The sequence below is a fragment of the Hakea prostrata genome, chromosome 11, assembly GCF_041222555.1.
Source record: "Hakea prostrata isolate BN-2017 chromosome 11, UWA_Hpros_2, whole genome shotgun sequence".
NCBI lineage: Eukaryota > Viridiplantae > Streptophyta > Magnoliopsida > Proteales > Proteaceae > Hakea > Hakea prostrata.
This window is the reverse complement of record NC_142610.1, coordinates 23,054,471-23,073,295: the sequence shown is the minus strand read 5'-3', so window position 1 is coordinate 23,073,295 and position 18,825 is coordinate 23,054,471. Positions and strand designations below refer to the sequence as shown.

Below are 18,825 nucleotides of genomic sequence, written 5' to 3'. Positions count from 1 at the left end.
TCAGCCCTAACCTGCCCACCCTCAGGGTCAAACTTGAACCCCTAATCGGGAAAGTCTTATTTATGGTAGGGATGTTTTGAATTTAGCACCCATTAAAAGACTTGGGAATGGCAGTAGTAGTTCTGTTTTTGGTGACCCTTGGATACCTTCCCTCCCCTCCTAATGGGCCCACTCTTATCCACGACCTCATCAATTGGAGGATTCAACAGTGGAACTTGAGTTCTCTCAGGCTTCTTTTCTCTCCATTAGAAGTAGATGCACTTAGGAAAATTCCTATGATTTCTTCTAACAACTCTGATGAATGGGTGTGGGGTCTTTCAAATTCTGGATTATTTTCTATGAAGAGTGCTTACCATACTCTAACAAATCTGGTTTTATCTCAGAACCCCTCATCCAATACAACAGCAGATCAGCTTCCTTGGAACAAGATTTGAAAGCTTACAATACAACAGAAGATCAGATAAAGAGTGAGGGTACATCAAGGTTGATGTAACCTAACTACACCAAATAAAAACTCCCCGCCAAAGAATTAAAAAGTGAAATTCTTATTAGGGGCTGTAAATTGAAAGATGCAAAAGTGAATTTCTGTCCGTTAGCTTTCAATAAGCTTCGCCTGAGTCTCCGGAAGTGTTTTCTCTCTCTTCTCTCTCTCTCTCTCTCTCTCTCTCTCTGTGTCTCTGTCTCTGTGTCTGCGCCTGTGTTTCAGAGTTCGAATTGACCTCGAGAGATCTTTCATGGATGAAAGGGTCGTGGACGACGAACGAGACCTCATAGATACAGCTATCAACGCCGCCCCACATCGTAAAACCCAATCATACAGTCAACAACTAGGCATTCCCCCAATTCAAAAGCGAAACACAGTGAGAAAACACAGCCTCGATGAAGGTGTAATTACCAGGTATACTGATCGGTTCTGTGAATCCTCTGATGACGAAGTGTTCATGTATGGGAATCTGGGAGGGTTTCCAACCCACATTAGCTCTATGGGCAGCCAAGGGGAACACCAACTCGAATACATGAACCAATTTTTAGAAGGGCAATCGTCGGATTCTTCAGGGGAGCTCCGGCGAGCGTCATTGCCGGAATTTGTCGCCGGTGGCGGCGGAAATGGGATCTTTAAAGTCCCCGTTCGTGCTGCAATTCATCCGGGCCGGCCGCCGAATTTGGAGTTGAGGCCTCATCCATTGAGGGAGACACAGACAGGTGCGTTTCTCAGGACGATTGGTTGTACAGAGACACAATTATGGGCTGGCTCGGAATCTGGGTTGAGGTTCTGGAATTTTTCGGATATATATTGTCCGAGTGGTGGTCTTGGGGTTAGGGTAAGAAGAGGGGATGAAGAAACAGCACCATTCTTTGAATCGGCGTCAACTGTGCCCATCGTCTGTTTGTTTGTAGATTCTGGGAATAAGTTGATCTGGACAGGGCATAAAGATGGGAAGATTAAGACATGGAGGATGGATCAGTCTTTGGATGCGAATCCTTTCAAGGAAATTCTCTCTTGGCAGGCACATAGGGGACCTGTTCTATCAATGGTTATCTCTTCTTACGGTCAGTGGTTCTCCATGAACTTGTACTCTATTGTGTTTTATCCAGCTACTATTGAAACATTATCGGCCTTCCTGATTCAAGTTGCAGTGGGAGTATGAAATCCAGATTACACAAAGAAAATTGATGCTTTGGGGAAAAAGTTTTTTAACTATTATAAAGAATGACCAAAAATATTTGATTGTCTAGAGTCTGATTTGACTATGGCAATTGAATTAATCAATACAGAAGACCAGAACATTTCGTATCATATTGAAACATTTAGAGCTTTTTGTACCATATGGTATGGTGGTTTACATTGGCAGTATGCAATGGTGGTTACCTGCATTCAAATTAATATATGCCTGAACTAGTTTGTTATTTCCACAGAAATTTTCTCCTAATGCAATTCCGTTAAGTCATTCACGCTAAATACTAACATACACAGATATCAACCATTCTATTACTCTATTAGAAACTTATTAAACAAACCACAAGTTATAATCACCGTTTACAAGAAGTACTTAGCAGCAAAAACATTGGGGCGTTACTCATAAAACAATAGGTAGTCTCCTGTTTGGAGGACCATTGTTGAGATGTAATGGACCAGATTGGTGTCCATCCTCCAATAGCATGGTCAATCAGTCTAACTGGTCTATGGACACAGTGGGTAAATGTAGCTCATTGGCTAATAAAAGGCTTTGGGCATCTATTCCCCAGTGCATCAAAGTTGATCCTCCCATTCACTCAGGGTGTGATGGTTGAGGCACATCAGTCTGCTTCCATCAAGTCAAGCAGTTGGTTCTCACTTTGTTAAGATGAGGAAATTTTTTTCAAATGGCTTTATGCCTTTATAGAACTCAAATAATTCAAGACTTCCAGCTCTTCCTAATTATGTGCTTTTATCAATTTATTTTTTTGCGGAGGTGAAAAAGAAGAAAATTTTTTTCCTTAATAATGGAATTTTTAGAATTGGCTGCAAACCCAATAATGCACTTTTGTCTGTTGTGTTTCCTAAATGTATGCATAGATGATATTTTATTCTATATGGATGTTATAGTTGGACCAAAAAAAAAAAAAAAAAAAAAGAAGAATAGCCAGGAGTTAATGAGAAAATGAATAAATCCAAACTATGTACACAGTTGCCCTGTTGCTGGTGTTGATTCACTGTGATGAGTTTCAATGCAAAACTTTTCTTGTTTGAACACTTCACTAAGGTTGTTTTTGAGGTTAAATGAGATCCCCCACTTATATGTTGGCAAAAAATAATAGGAAGATGTTTCTTTCAAATAACTAGTATTTTTGGTCCTTGGCAGCCTTTGTATCATTCTCCTATATTGATTATACAGTTTTATACACAGATTTTTAAATATATCCATTCTATGATATTTAAATTAGAGCCAAAACTGACATTGGGTTCCAATATGTCTTGATACTTGGAAGCCTAGGTTCAAACAGCTCTAGATTTTTTAGCAATATTATGATTATCTGGCCCATTCTTTTGACTTTTACTTCAATTATATCCATGTATTTTCTCATTCTCTTAACTAAAGTATGACACACAACTGCTTGAAATTTATAATTTGTACCAACTGATTTATATTCATCTATTAAACCTTCTTGACTTTTTGTTCCCTTGGAATCAGGCGATCTCTGGACAGGTGGAGAGGGTGGAGTTATCAAGATATGGCCTTGGGATTCCCTAGAAAAATCACTTTCTTTATCAATGGAGGATAGACCCTTGGCTTCTTTAGTAATGGAAAGGTCTTATAAGAGTCAAGTCACTGCTACATTACTAATAGAAAGGTCTTCCGTTGACTTAAGGAGTCAAGTCACTGTTAATGGTGTTTGCTCCATATCTGGTTCAGATGTGAAGTATCTGTTATCTGATCATGTTAAAGCAAAAGTTTGGAGTGCTGGGCATCAGTCCTTCGCATTGTGGTATGTCTCACCTTGAAAATCGTTGAAATTACATGTATTTTTGTGTTATAGAATGGACTGAGAAATTAGTTCTCAGCTTTGTATGTTTTCATTTTTCTTCTTGAAAAATCTTGCAAAAACCCAAGTCAAAGTCTTTAAATTTCATCATCATATTATTTCAGGAACAGAATTGCCTTGTTTTGTTAAAGCTTTAAACTATGTTAAAGCCTTTAAATTTTGTACATTCTTAGTCAACCTATTATGTTCTTTTGTTCACTCTACTAGTATCTTTATGATTCTAAGTTATCTGACAACAAAATTGATGCATCACACTAAGAAAATCTTGAATTTGATTTTTATCTCCAGGGATGCTCGTACAAGAGAACTGCTGAAAGTATTTAATATAGATGGCCAAATTGAGAACCGTACTGAATTGTCTTCACCACTGGATTCATCAGTTGAAGATGAGATGAAGATAAAGTTTGCTACCCCGTCCAAGAAAGAGAAATCGCAAGGTAATTTCTTTCAACGCTCGCGTAATGCTTTAATGGGAGCCGCTGATGCTGTTCGTCGAGTTGCAGTGAAAGGGGCATTTGGAGAAGAGAAGAAAACTGAAGCACTAGTCCACACAATAGATGGAATGATCTGGACTGGATGTACGAATGGCCTAATTGTGCAGTGGGATGGAAATGGAAATAGGTTGCAAGATTTCCAACACCACTTATCTCCTGTTCAGTGCTTTTGTACTTTTGGATCACGGATATGGGTGGGTTATGCGAGTGGCACCATTCAACTACTGGATCTTGAGGGCAAGCTACTTGGAGGATGGATTGCCCACAATGGTCCTGTTATAAAAATAGCGGTTGGGGCTGGTTATGCCTTTACATTGGCTAACCATGGAGGTATTCGTGGCTGGAGCATTAAATCTCCGGGTCCACTAGACAATATATTGCGATCAGAATTGGTTAGCAGAGAACTGAAATACAGAAAGCTAGAAAATGTCAAATTACTGATAGGTACTTGGAATGTTGGACAAGGAAGAGCCTCTCCTGAGTCACTTATGTCTTGGTTAGGTTCTGCAGCAACTTCCATTGGCATCGTAGTTGTTGGGTTGCAGGAAGTTGAAATGGGAGCTGGCTTCCTTGCGATGTCTGCCGCCAAAGAAACTGTGAGTTCTTTGGCTTTCTTTAGTAACTAATTTTCTGTGGGCCATCTTATGCTATTATTTTCAAGGAAACTGACTACAGTGCTGTTGTTCAAGAGATGAATTGTAGAAGTAGCCCAGCTGGCAGTGTCATGTGTTTGCATCTTGAATTGTTTATACTGTGCTGTTTGCTCTTGTCTGCAGAAATAATGCTGCTGAAGCCACAGAGTGCAAGTCTGATTGTTAAGTGTTAGCTCATCATTTGAGTCTGTTTGATTATCTGTTAGTGTTGCATAATTTGCTCATTTTGGCTTATCATGATGCTGTATTGTTTTTAGTAGCCTTGTGTTGTCTATTGCTTTCTGATATTAATTTGTTTGTTTATTGCTGATATTACCTCAAATTTAATTTGTCAATGGCATTTTTGTTTGCTTGATATCCCTTTACTGTGCTTGTTTTCTTTGTCTTTCTAACATGGAAAGATGATTTTAGTGGTTTTAACTTTTTAAATCCTAAAACAAAAAGATTGTACACAAAGATATGTAATGTTATGACTAATTATATGTACATTTAGTCAATGCACTTGGAAGACATGCCAATACTGTCTGCCTAAAGGGGGAAGTGTCATGGCTGGCTAATTATATGTAACTGTTTCAGTATTGCCCTGGAAAAATGCTATCCTACTGAAGCTGATGGAGCAACTCCCACATCATCCCTGATACATTTATTCTTCACTTTATCCTTCCTAGTTTTTCCATACATTCATCTTAACTTCCTCATCTCTACAACACATAGCTTCGCTTGGCTATATGGCACTGTTAACTTCTCAACATTATGCCCTGTACATCATAGCAGGTTGTACAATGGTTTTATGGAATTTCCATTTAAGCTTTAATTTGAGAAACATCTTCATCTAGGTCACCTTCCTTGTGTATGATTCAACCTAGATATCTGAAACGGTCACTTGGTGGTGTCTCTCATTCCCCAGTTTTCACCATGTCATTATCCATCATATGGTGATTAAAGTTGCACATCATATATTCATTCTTTAATCTACTAAATTTAGAGCCTCTTTTTCACTGTTATCAAGGTATCCACCTAGGTGCCTGGTGATGAGCCGCTTTTTTAACGTGCAAGATTTCAGCCACTTTGTTGTCTTGTGCTCCTTATTGCCGCTTAGGTGCTAAAGCTGTCACTTTTTTAACATTTTGTACCTAAACTTCTTTATTTGGATTTTAAAACATCAGATTTATTCTACAAAATCATATATGAATATAAAAATAATTTGTTTCGGGTTTGGGAGTCATTAGATTGAGAATTGTAAGGTGGTAAAAAACCCAAACCCAAACAAATTAAATTTCGATCCGGATTCGAGAATTATTAGTTTACTTAAAAAACATCGAGCAAAAAAAATTGGAGGTTTAAGTTGAGCAACAAGCTAAAATTGTATATCGTAGACCACATCATGCATATTTTTTTCCCATACAACAAAAAAATATTTTATTTATAATTTTTTATTGTTCATAATCATATTTATAATGTCCGTTCATTATGTTGCTAATTGATGTTCTATATTCGTATTATGATGATGTGAACTTGTGTTTGTCTTTTTATGATAATCTTTCATAATTAAGATTCTTTAATATTTGTCTAGCTAAGAGTAAAACTATATTAGTTTTTGATATTATTATTTATGCAACATAAAATATTTGTATGAAAAACAAGTGCCCTAACCACTTTGGTGGCCGTATTGCTGCCTAGGCGCTTAAGCAGCGCCCCTACCACTTTGGTCACCTTGTTGCCTTGACAACCTTGCTCTCATTCAAAGGTCAATCTCCATGTCTCTAATTTAGTATGAGGCCTTGCTATTGTCTCATCGCTTAACAGGAATCAACTAATGGAGTGGATTAACCTAATGTTAGTGATAAACTTGGGGTTTGTACATAATTTTTTTTTTCTTCAGAAAATGGGAATGACTATTAATTATGGGTCTCATAACAAGGGGTCTACTAGTAATTTACTCAAAAATTTGTTGCCTATTGCTATTTATTATATATTCCCCCTATATTTGTGTATATGTTCAAATTTATACATCTAATATGAAAATGGCTTAATATTTATCACTTTCCAATTATAAATGATAAGTGGGGCTAAACTAATGTTAATGCATACAAGTGGGGGTGTCACATCTATTTCTTCCGAAAAGTGGACTTACATTATATTAAAGTCTCATCACAATGGGGTACATGTAATCTACCCTGAAATTTATTGCCTAGTGCATTATTTTATATGTACACACCTTACATTTTGTATGTGTTCAAATTTATACATATAATCTCAAAAGTGGCTTAGAGTTGATCACTTTTGAATTAAAGATGATAAAAAAATGCTGATCTATACATAGATACATGCATGTGTGTGTATATATACTATTCCGAATCCAAAGTAGCCGAATTATCATGGTGCAACCTACTAATTCTTGCCAAAATGTAAGCTGCTGATTTCATCTTTACAGATGCCATGCACGCCCTTATTTCAATTATGCTGCAACAAATGTTTTTTCAGTCCTAATAGCAGCCTTTACATAATTTTGTGGATTTACTGTAGAATCATCCAAAAAAAAAAATAAAAATAGCAGCCTTCTTGTCACTTTATAGTTCTAATGCCACAGTATTAAAGGTACTTTAACAAGAGAATTTTTGAACAATGGCTGTCATTCACACATTAACACCCATGAATGGTCTCTAAGTTTGACTTCAGTTATGGAACTTTCAATTGATTTCACTTGCTTTTTGTCCTCCCAGATTAACTTACTGCTTAATAGTGTTAAATACCTGAGCAACATCTCCTGTCCCTCCTAGAACCAGCCCAATTTGCATTTGTATCTTCCCTAATTATCATGTTGTTCTATTGAGTGGACAAGACCTTTTCCTAGTGGTGATTATATACTTTAAAGTCGAGTCAGCTGCCACTGACTGAAGAGTTTTTTGAAGCATGTATTAACTAACTCAATACACTGATTTGCCCATGCAGATTCTGGTGGAGTGAGAAATAGATAAAATGCTTCTAGAAAACCTGGAGGCAGAACCAACAAATGGTTCTCTTCAGGCAGCATTTTTTAACAAATTGGCCGTACAAGCAGACAACTGCTGACATCAGGCGTGCAGCCTGATGACATCATTTATCTACTCCTCTTGAAAATTGAAACAGTCAAAGTCTGCCATATTCTATGCCTAAAATTTAGATTTAAGAGCAGTCAGCTCCATTGTAGAATGAGAAGAAAGATGAGGAGGCAGTGTAGATAGGGTTGGTAGTGAACTTTGGTGCAGTCTAGGAGACGGTGCACACAGTAAGTGAAATCAATGAACAGAGAATACAATTTCATATTAATTTCTGAATAAGTTGGCTCAAACAAAAATTTAATTACTTACTGTCTGGATGTGGAAGTAAGATTCAATTCAGTTTGGTTCCCATTTCAACAGAAAAAACTGAAACGTATTAGAGAACTAATATATTGTAATATATTAATACTAATATATTATAGTATACAATTAGAAGTTATCCTAACTGAATGGGATAATAGTAGTATATAATACTAACATATTATACTATATATTACTAAAGTTAGTAATCGTCAGAATATGACCCCCATCTCTTCATCAGTTTTGGGATTTCATCTCCTTTGAAATTCAAAGGAAGCTACGTTCTTCTTTACTTCTTGTAATGACACTCCTAGGAAGGCATCTTAGACTGCTTGTGGATCTCCTTCCACCTTCCAGGCTTCCAGGACATGGCTTCCCCTGTTGAAAAAGTGCTTTTTTGAGCTTTTTCTTGTTCCCTCATATTTGAAAGTGGTTCTTGTTCTTCTGTCTTTGTTTAATATTTTTTTTCACTCAAAAATAGAAATCATTAGTATGGGATTTTATAATACTGCTTGTACTATTGTTTTATATCATTACTATATTATAGTATATGAACTCAGTAGAGGAACCGGAACCAAACCATGTAAGAACCAAATTCTGAAACCATATAAGAAGCCAAACCAAACCAAACCAAACCAAATCAACCCGAGTATTGATACTTAGAATAGATTTGGTTTTTGGTTCATTTCTGGATCATGGTAAACGGACTAACAGAGAGAGAAGCATGATTGTCAGTTCCTTGGATATGGTTTTCGTAAACTACGCCTTTTGTGAAATATGCATGTTTATATTGGACAGAAGTGTCTCCTTTTCTGGATAAAATGTTGACTTTCTCTTATTTGCATTTCCTACTCGGATATTCAGGCTTTTCTTTTCTTTTTTTCTTTCCTGTATTTGTCCATTTATCATTGTAATGATGATTGTAGGTAGGACTTGAGGGGAGTTCGATTGGGCAGTGGTGGCTTGATGCAATAGGAAGGACCTTAGATGAGGGATCAACTTTTGTACGTGTTGGTTCAAGGCAGTTGGCAGGCTTGCTAATAGCTGTGTGGTAATAATAGGAAGCACACAACTTTTTCCATTCTTTTCATTCTTTCTTCATACTAATGTTTGCAGTTGGTCCCTATTTTATTAAAAAACGGAAATTGTAACTGCTTATGGATATATTTATTAAAAGGAAATCTAATTTAATCAGTAAGTCTTTTTTGGGATGTGATTTCTGTTAGTGGTTTTTCTTTACGTTTGCAAAATTTTTTCTTCCCCAGGGTCAGAAAACGACTCAGAGCGCATGTTGGGGATGTCGATGTTGCTGCAGTTCCTTGTGGTTTTGGACGTGCTATTGGTAACAAGGTATGTATTTATTTAGAATACTATAGGCTTTGGATAATTGTACCCAAACTTGGATAATTGTGACAAGGCTTAGAATTGTTAACACTAAAGTTAAATGGGGATTACGAATTACAATTTGAGAATCTCTGTTACGGTAAACATAAACACTTTTGGGCAATTCATAGCACGAGTTTTCTGTTACATCAATAATGCAGTCTCAGTTAAAAAAATGGATGGATTTAGTCATAGTTTAGGGTGTCCACTGGTTTTGGGTTTTTTCTTTTCTTTTCTTTCTCTCTCCTTTTTTTTTTTTTTTTAACTTTCTTTTTTCAGGTGTAATTTTCTAGGCTGAAACATATGCCAGTGGTCCATGTTTAAAAGTATAGTGTACTATGGTTTTGCTTGTTAGAGTCCTTGTCCTGTTGGTAAAGTTAGTATGTTTGCTATTGAAAAATCCTGTGCCAGTCATATTAAGCCAGAGAAGTTCTAGATCTACTGGCAATTTTTTTTTGCATTTATTGTTTTCTTTTTAAGCAAATGATGCGGCCACCCCAAGAATGCACCCTTTATTTGCTGACACCGCATTTTTAAGTTTCATAAGCAGAAACACCTTTGAGTTAGTCTTACTTTGGCACATTAGTCCAATTCATTAGTGATATCTCTTAAATCATTATGTTAACTATTTTAATTCCAAACCCACCCCTAATTGCATAAGAGATTACCGTAATACCCTGTTGAAGAATCAAAATAAAAGCACACCCCCCCCCCCCCTTCATTATCCTCCTCAGTTCTTATCCTGGACATTTTTAAATGTTTTTAACCTTGTCTTCTACTTCTTCTTCAGTCAGTGTGGTCTGAATGTCGCCCCTCTCTCTCTCTCTCTCTCTCTCTCTCTCTCTCTCTCTCTTTTCTGCTTCAACCTCGCCCCTGTGGTTCAGCGTCTCTTTCTCTTTCTTCAATCATCACCGCCCTACTAGTTCAGCATGGATGGAGAACAGAGAGGATGATGAAGACTTTGAAGATGGTTTTTCTGAGCTTGAAACACCAGCAAGCAATACAAGAGAATAACAAAGGATGCAATTGTGGAGGAGTTAGTTTCTGGGCCAGAGCTATCAGATGTAGATTCTGAAGAGAGTTTAGCTGAAGCTTCTCAGGATAAGCTTGACATGTACTGTTGTCTGATACTGAATCTGGTGCAGCTGATGAAGACTCAAAAGAAAATGTCTCGTCTGGGTTTGTGGTGGGTAATTATGAATGGTTTGCACATAAAAAGCGCCCTTGATAAGTGGGTTGAGGGAGGGAATCCACTAGATGGATTGACATTAGAGTTTCAGTGCATAATTTTTAGAACTGTAGGATTTATGGATACGCAAGCATCATCTTCTTGAATCTGTAAATATATATTTTTTTCTTGGTGATCAAGCTTTACAACAATACCAATTGGATATGATTCTAGACAATGATCACAAAGACAAATGTGACCCAGTAAAAGCAATGGATTCTGATCAAGAGGATGTTTCACGGACACTTTCACAGGGTTGAATACAATGGCTCAAACTCGTGTTTTAAAAGCAAGAGTTTGGTGGTTGGATGGTAAAAAACTAGAGAAATGGGAAAGACCACAGAAGTGGCGGTTAGTAAATATGGTGTTTGTAGATCTCTAGGAAGTTGAGATATTGCCCTCAGAAATGGAGAAAGGAATCAGAAAATTTGTGAGAGGCCAGGCAAATGCTGCAACCCGGCAGCCATAGCAAACTCTACACTCGAAACCTATTAAGGGTGAGAGTGAGAGAGAAGGTGAAAATCTTCAATATGTGATCCCTTCTTTCCGCTTCTCTTCCTTATCTCTTGCTTTAAAATTTTTTTATTTTCTGGTGGTTTTTTCATTTAATTGTGTACCCACTTAAGGGTATAATAGTCTTTTATCTGTAGCTTTAACAGTTCTAACAGAATTGGGGGCATGTGTTTTTAAACTTAAAATGGGGTGTTGGCATGTCAGGTTTGCTATTTTGGGGTGACTCTGCCATTTGCTCTTTTATTTTTTATTCTGTTGTTATTACTAGAGATCCAAATCCTCAGCTAACTCAAATAATGGATTCAGTTGAATGGATTTTAGTTTGATACCATTTTGGTGGCCTAGTTATGTCTCTATAGCCTAATTTAACCGAAAATAGGATTCTTGGACAGCTACACATGCCAACTTTACTAGGAAAATCAGGATTCTTACATGGAAGCCGCCTTAGGCTAATAGTCTTACATTTGGCAGGGACTGGGACCCTCTACTATCTAATAAAGTTAACAATTTTTGTGTTCCCCCGTTACAGCTAGTTAATCATGCCTTTTTTGAGCCAAGACTGTTGTAGTACATCTGTTAATGTCTCAATTTTTTATTGGCATGATCCATATGCTAAAAGGTTGCTTGAAGCAGGGGGCTGTAGGCTTGAGAATGAGAGTCTATGATCGGATAATGTGCTTTGTGAACTGTCACTTTGCGGCACATTTGGAGGCAGTTAATCGCCGCAATGCTGACTTTGATCATGTATATCGAACAATGATGTTCAATCGGCCAAATGCTGCAGCTGGTATGGTGACGTTCCTGTTTTTGTGTTTCTCTCTTGCCTTCACCACATATTTATTTTGGCTGCTCAAGTCTTCTGGCTTGCCATTGGTCCTCTCTGTTGCAGCTGCAGTCTCGTCTGCCACTCAGTTGCTTCGTCCAACAAATGTATGTACTGTTTTAATTGTTATTAGGGAAATATGAATAGTCAAGCATACTCTATTGAGTGCTGTAATCTCCTGGAATCACAATGAATTACTTGTTTTACAGTCTGTGAGTACCAACTCCGAAGATGGTAGACCTGATTTATCCGAAGCAGACATGATTGTATTTCTTGGTGATTTCAATTATCGGCTGCATGGCATTTCTTATGACGAGGCAAGAGACTTTGTTTCACAAAGATGCTTTGATTGGCTCAGAGAAAGGGACCAGCTTCGTGCAGAAATGAAAGCTGGGAAAGTATTTCAAGGAATGCGAGAAGGGGTCATTAGATTTCCGCCTACATACAAGTTTGAAAGGCACCAAGCTGGTTTAGGAGGTATTTGTTAACATATACGACTTTTTGGAAATTTCTTGCTACTTTGAGAGTCATCTGGTCCGTCTCTCATTATTGCATTTTGTAAATTGTATCCTTCAGTAGATCTCATAGGAATATGCACCTTTATTGTGTTGTTTCTGAAAGTGTTAAATTGTGCAACCTTTTCTAGGGTATGATTCTGGTGAGAAGAAGCGCATACCAGCTTGGTGTGACAGAATTTTGTACCGTGACTCCCGCTCAGCTTCAGTATCTGAGTGCAATTTAGAGTGCCCTGTCGTCTCTTCAATTTCACAGTGTGTTTCTTTTGTTTTTTAATAATATATTTGTTTTGCTTACTCTTGTAACCTTTATAATACTTCAGATCACATTTTGTTTTCTTTTTCAAATGAAGGTATGACGCTTGCATGGATGTCAATGACAGTGACCACAAGCCCGTGCGGTGCATAATCAGTGTTGACATTACTCATGTAAATGAGTCAATAAAGAGACAGGAGTTGGGGGAAATCATGGGATCTAATGAGACAATAAGGTCCATGCTTGAAGAATTATATGATGTTCCAGATACTATTGTTAGCACCAACAACATAATTCTACAAAACCAGGAGACATCTATTCTGCGAATCACCAACAAATGCACAAAAGACAAAGCTATGTTCAAAATATATTCCGAAGGGCAGTCAACGATTAAGGAGGACGGGCGAGCGTCTGAACATCATCCCAGGGGTTCCTTGGGCTTTCCTCATTGGTTGGAGGTAACTTCCTTTTCTTTTGATATGAGTACTGATGCATTTTGCGTTCACTTCTTCTGCACTCAGTTCTTCCCTTGGCATGCGTTTGTGTTAATTTTAGTTACTTTCTTGAGTTTCATGGGGATCCCAATTTTGGACAATGAGTCTTATGTCAGTTGCAAATCCTGAGGCATTGTTTTCATATCTATCTTATTGTGAAATGGTGCAGTGGCATTTTGCTCCACTGCATTCTATTTATAGAGAGGCTTCCCCACCAGGAGTCCATGACCAAGACTTCTCTCTTTTTTCCATATCCTGAGTACTGCCGCCTGTCTCTCTTCCCTCGTTACCGCAAGCTACCATCACCATCTGCTGTCCACCCCCTCCCACCTTCTCTCTGGCGGTTCCTTTCTTGGAACTGTGAAAATTAATCCACCCTTGGTGGTGGTTGCTTTTTCCACCAAGGGTCCTTTCTTTGTTTCCTACTGTAAACTCTACCCAATGGCCTACTCTCAGGTCTAATTCATTTTTGGCTGTTCGGCTACAACTTTCTTTGTGGCATGCTTTGGTGAAGTTTTCCTGTGCCTCTGTTTGTGAAGTTGAGATAATCTGTTTCAAATGGAGGGAACAGAAACATCAACAACTTCGTCCATATCTCATGTTTCTAATAAACTCATGATTTCCCTAGAATCCTTGTTTGCACGTTAAATGCAGTGGGAGCAATCATTTGGTATGGTCAAAGTCCTTTTCCAATTTTTTTTCAATCGAATCCAATGGATTTTGTAAGCATCTCATGGGTGAGTTGATGAACCCTATGACTGCCCTATTCTGCTCAAGGGAAGTGGAGTTCTGACAACATCCTTGCCAGGGCTTTTCTACTGAATTTGATGCAACCCCTTGTTTCTGGGGGGGATATCTTTTACTTGACACTTCTGCCAGATAAAGAAACTGATTACTTGGGGATAATGACTTAAGAGTAATACGAAAATAAAAGCCAGTGACAACCACTTAAAATAAATTAGTGGTCACCTTTAATGCCCTAAGGCTCTGTTTGTTTACTAGAATAAAGGTGGGGTGGGAAAAAGTTTGAAAAAACAAACTTTTCCATGAAATTCCAAAAGTGTGGTTTGTTTGATTCATGGGGTGGGAAAGTTGGCAGACAAGCTTCCTTAAAATTAAGGAAGCTTGTCTGGTGAGGTGGCATGCTAACTTTTTCACCTTGTGCTTCTTCAAAACCCCACTAAATAGGTGGGATTTTGTGAAAAAGTGTGGAAAACAACAAAGTGGGACCCACATTTAACATTTTTTCACAAAATCCCTTCATTTCTTTTCCTTCTCCCTCACCTTTGCAAACAAACGCAGCCTAAGTGAACACTTAAAACAAATGAAACTATCCTCCTGTCCTTACAACTTTAGCTGGACTACGACTGCAATAAAATAAACCCATGGAACATAGTTGAACCAAATAATAAATTATTTTCATAGGCAGCTTTGGACCGTACATGAGGTCCATTACCACTAAGACCTATGGAATTAAGGCCCCCATAACCTATACATTAAAAAAGCCTAAATTGGAATCACACCAAATTCCTTTTCCAAAGTTAGCTAACGTCTTCACATAGGGACTTATATAGTAAATTACTTGATCTCATTTTCTGCTAGTTGGGCGTGTATGGTAATTGTTCTCTAACTTGAGGAGCATATTGTAAGATAGGGTGTAAGAGTTGTGTAATCTTTTTGGTTATGTTGTCATAACCTGACTCCATTTATTATACATAAAGGGGCTAGTGTCATAATTGACACAAGTTACAATTTTCCAATAGCTCTACACTATTTTTTATGTCTATTGTTGTAGTTAGGGCCTTGGTGCAATGATAAAGGTTACTCTATTGTGACCATAGTTGTCAAGATGTTTCTAAAGCACCACTTAAGCATCTAGGCTGATTTATAGGGGCCTAGGCGTTGCGTTTGCCGTCTTATTATAGGATTACTTGCGCTAGTCTAAATTAGTATTAGACCAAAATCTGGGATTTGCTTATGCCAAATATCATATTAGAAACAATTTTTATATTTGATATTTCATTTACTTGAGATACTATTCATAGATAAGAAAATATCTCCTATTTGAATCCAATAGAAATAGTTCAAAAATAAAATTCCAAGAAGATGAAAAAAGGGGGAAGGGACGTGCGCACTCAGCGGGCGCCTTACCGCCTAGGATTGTGACCAGGTCACAGGTTTTAATCTTGGCAGAGCCTCTATGAGAGCAGGGGCAAGGTTGCGTACGTTATTCTCCCCTGGCCCCGCAGGGGCAGCCTCGTGGTAGTATCAATTCCAGGTGAAACGGATGAACAAGACTCAGCTTCCCGTGTACTACTAATTAATTTTCCTTAAATGATGCAACTGTAATGATTTGTATGCATTGGGGCACCATCACACAGTTGTTATAAATCATTGACTAATTCACCAAACAACTAGGTCTTGCCCTTTTCAATGTTATTTTCCCTGGACAAAGGATGACTAATTATTTAGAGTAATCCCCATTGACAACAATCTCACCTTAGTAGATCTTTGGGAGTAGAGAAAAAGCTTTGAACTAGTTGGATTTCCAATTTTGGCATTCTTCTTGAATTGATGGAATGGTGGAAGATTCATTCTTGACGTGGAAAGGTTAGCCTTGCTTTCTGTTTTTATAGAGGATATTCCTGCGTCTATTTGTAGAATTGCCAGATATACTAGCATTTAAGGAAAGATAGAATTGGTGGATTTATGTTCTTAAAGGAGAGTACGTTGTAAGCAGCTGTAAACTATCCCACCAAATAAACTAGTTGGGGCTAATGTAGAAAATGTTTGGATGAGCTTGCCGAGCTGGGAAAGTTGTCTGAAAAGGTAGATAAAATGTTATCTGTTTCAAGATCTAGTTTTCTTTTCATTCTTTCTGCTTATCCTAGAGAAAGAACATGTGTTACATAAGCACTGTGGTATAGAACCAGCAATGTACTACACAAAAAGACTTGTCAATACATAACAAGACAGATGTACCAACCACTGTTACTTCTGTTACACACCAATAGATTACTTTTACTTGATTAAATTATTGACATGGTATTAAAAATGTAAATTTTTTTAACCACCCATGGACTAAGTAAACTTTGTAAAGGCAATGTAGATAACCTAGTTTAAACCCTTACATACTGGATTCAGTCCAAGGTCTGTGCAAAAAGCAATACACTTCACTAGCAGGACAAACTGGCACCTCCAACTTATTAACTGATCTCATTTTTAACACTTAACAGAGCCTTTTCTAGGATATGAAAATAGTTCTATTTTCTGTGACTTCTTTCAATTCATTTTTTTCCTCTTTTAAAATTTTTATTTTATTTTGTTTTGTTTTGAAGAGTACAGTGTGATGTCTCTTCCTCTCTCACACTGCCTCCCTAAACTTCTGCTATTCGTAACTTTTGTGGTTCAGGTAACTCCAGCGGCAGGCATAATAAGACCAGGCCAAATTACCGAAGTATCAGTGCATCATCAGGAGTCCCATACCCTGGAAGAGTTTGTTGATAGTGTTCAACAGAACTGGTGGTCTGAAGACACAAAAGAGAAGGAAGTGATACTAGTTGTGAGTGTACAAGGCAGTTGTACCACTGAGAGAAGATGCCATCGGGTTCATGTGCGCCATTGCTTGACATCCAAGCCTTTTCGCAATCATTCGAAGCCCAGTGAGTCTGGAAGACACCAGGGAAATACTCTTCATAGAGCTGACTTCCGACACCTCCACATTTCCTCTGATGGGTCTGGTGATGTATGCTATTTGCATAATTCATGATGTAGCGATTAAAAAAACTCGGGGAGAAAAAGATAACCCTCTCATCCATCGGGGAGTGACCGAGGCAACCATCCACTCGATGCCCAAGAGTCATCCTTCTCGAGACCGTGTCTACACATTCAATCTCAATGTAAATACCTGAGGCCTGGTCATGATTTTTATGCATCATGGAGCAGTTTCAATTTCTTTTTATTCCTAGTCTCTTATCTAATTTCTTTGGCCCTTAGTGATTTTTTTCCCTCCCTTTCTTTAACCTAAAGCATTGTATTCCTAGACTGACCATTCATTCAGATCTGTGTAAAAAAAAAAAAAAAAAAAAGGCATCAGGCCACAGAGTGGTTGATTTTAGTGTACTCTTACCAGAGGTTTTCTAAATAATTGTTTGTCCACCAGAAGCTATTAGGAGTAAGTTGGAGAGCTGTATTACATTAGCAATTGGCTTTTGAGAAATACTGTTCTATTCTAGATTTTGAAGTTCTTAATTCCAGTTTTTTGTGTTCTTTGTACCATTTCTAGATGATCCCAAATTCTTTTTGTTCCTATTTTATTTTGATGAGCTAGAATAAAAATAAAGCATGAACTCTTCAACAACAGAATCACTAATTTAATCTCTTTGTCCATTGTATCTTATCAGATGAACTTGTGTGACACAACTACTGATCCATATTGTTCTTGAAAATAACCAATACCATGAACTAAAACCATGAGCTTACCAGTATGGATTTGATAACCAAACTTCCATTGATTTAAGAATATCCATCCACCCACATGATTGTTAGGGTTTTAGTAAAAGAGCCAAAACCACTCCAAAACAAAACAGAAATTCACGTGAAATACTATACAAGGAAGAAGACAGTAGACAACCATGTTTTGGGAATTGAATTGGTCTTGATCTTATCAGATGAATTTGTCCTTAATATCTAATAAAAATTATTCTTCTATCCATTTATTCCTGTTTTTCCTGATGAGATCACCGTAGATTCGGTATCTTTGCCGATATATCGCTATCGATCGAGCGATTTCGGCAATTCGATTCCGATACATTGGCACATGGTGGGCCTTGACCCACAGTCGATCCATGGGTGTCGTTATTGAAAATCAGAATTAAAATGGACATCCCCTTGCTCCCAAAACGCCAAAATTGATATTTTTTTTTAAAAAAATCTGGAAGATGCTGATGAACCCGTGAATCTAATCCTTAACGTTGACTTTTGTTTGACTTCCCCTGTTCTCTTCAAGTTCTGAAGAACATGAGATAAAATGTAGATATGGAGTCACTGGAAGGACTTGAAGCTTGGTAATTGACATCAATGGGTGGCTGGTTATGTGTTTAAATATTTTGGGTGAAATAATTGGTCTTGTAATTTGGACCTTCAAGTCATCTCACTTCACGGGTGTTCTATTCTATGCCTCCATTTTTGATTTTAAAGTGGTTACCCACAAAAAAAAAAAAAAAAAAAAAAAAGGGTTTGACTTTAAAGCAGCTCAGTCTTAGCAGGTTGTGAGAGATTATTAGTAAATGTAGGGCAACGTTATGGAAGTATAAGCTTTAATATCATTTTGCCATTTATGGTCTGGGTTAGAGTTGGGTAGTTGATCTAATCCAGTTCAACAAGAGTCCGAATTTTCAATTCGCCTGAGTAGAGGTATGTGCTCTCCTCACACTTCTTTACTATATATTAAGGGTGGAGTCATGTGGGACCCACTAGAGGTTCTACGACTGATTTATTTCGTCAACACTCAAAGGTGAATGTGGATCATTTCCCCAGACAGTGTATGCTCCCCCGACGGCTTAACAACTACAAACTATGTGGGGTCTACAAATAAATAA

At 37.7% G+C, this 18,825-nt stretch overlaps 1 protein-coding gene across 2 annotated transcripts; it reads left to right on the top strand.

Moving 5' to 3' along the window:
• Window positions 1–583: 583 nt before the first annotated feature.
• Window positions 584–17,481, top strand: LOC149000994 (type I inositol polyphosphate 5-phosphatase 13-like). 2 transcript variants are annotated; one of them, XM_089139464.1, is made up of 11 exons: window positions 584–1,551; window positions 3,174–3,468; window positions 3,814–4,615; window positions 8,940–9,064; window positions 9,279–9,363; window positions 11,771–11,924; window positions 12,027–12,067; window positions 12,170–12,437; window positions 12,607–12,730; window positions 12,829–13,189; window positions 16,638–17,481. In XM_089139464.1, the coding sequence occupies exons 1-11, from the start codon at window positions 735–737 to the stop codon at window positions 16,992–16,994; spliced, it is 3,429 nt and encodes a 1,142-aa protein (XP_088995590.1). In that variant the 5' UTR covers window positions 584–734; the 3' UTR covers window positions 16,995–17,481. The 2 variants fall into 2 exon arrangements, with proteins under 2 accessions (XP_088995590.1, XP_088995589.1); XM_089139463.1 differs by having other exon boundaries at window positions 11,771–12,067.
• Window positions 17,482–18,825: the final 1,344 nt, after the last annotated feature.

Coding starts and splice junctions, on each gene's coding strand:
- LOC149000994 (XM_089139463.1), top strand. CDS start 735: ATGGATGAAAGGGTCGTGGACGACGAACGAGACCTCATAGATACAGCT. Junction 3,469..3,813: donor CATCAGTCCTTCGCATTGTG/GTATGTCTCACC, acceptor TTTTATCTCCAG/GGATGCTCGTACAAGAGAAC. Junction 9,065..9,278: donor GGCTTGCTAATAGCTGTGTG/GTAATAATAGGA, acceptor TTTCTTCCCCAG/GGTCAGAAAACGACTCAGAG.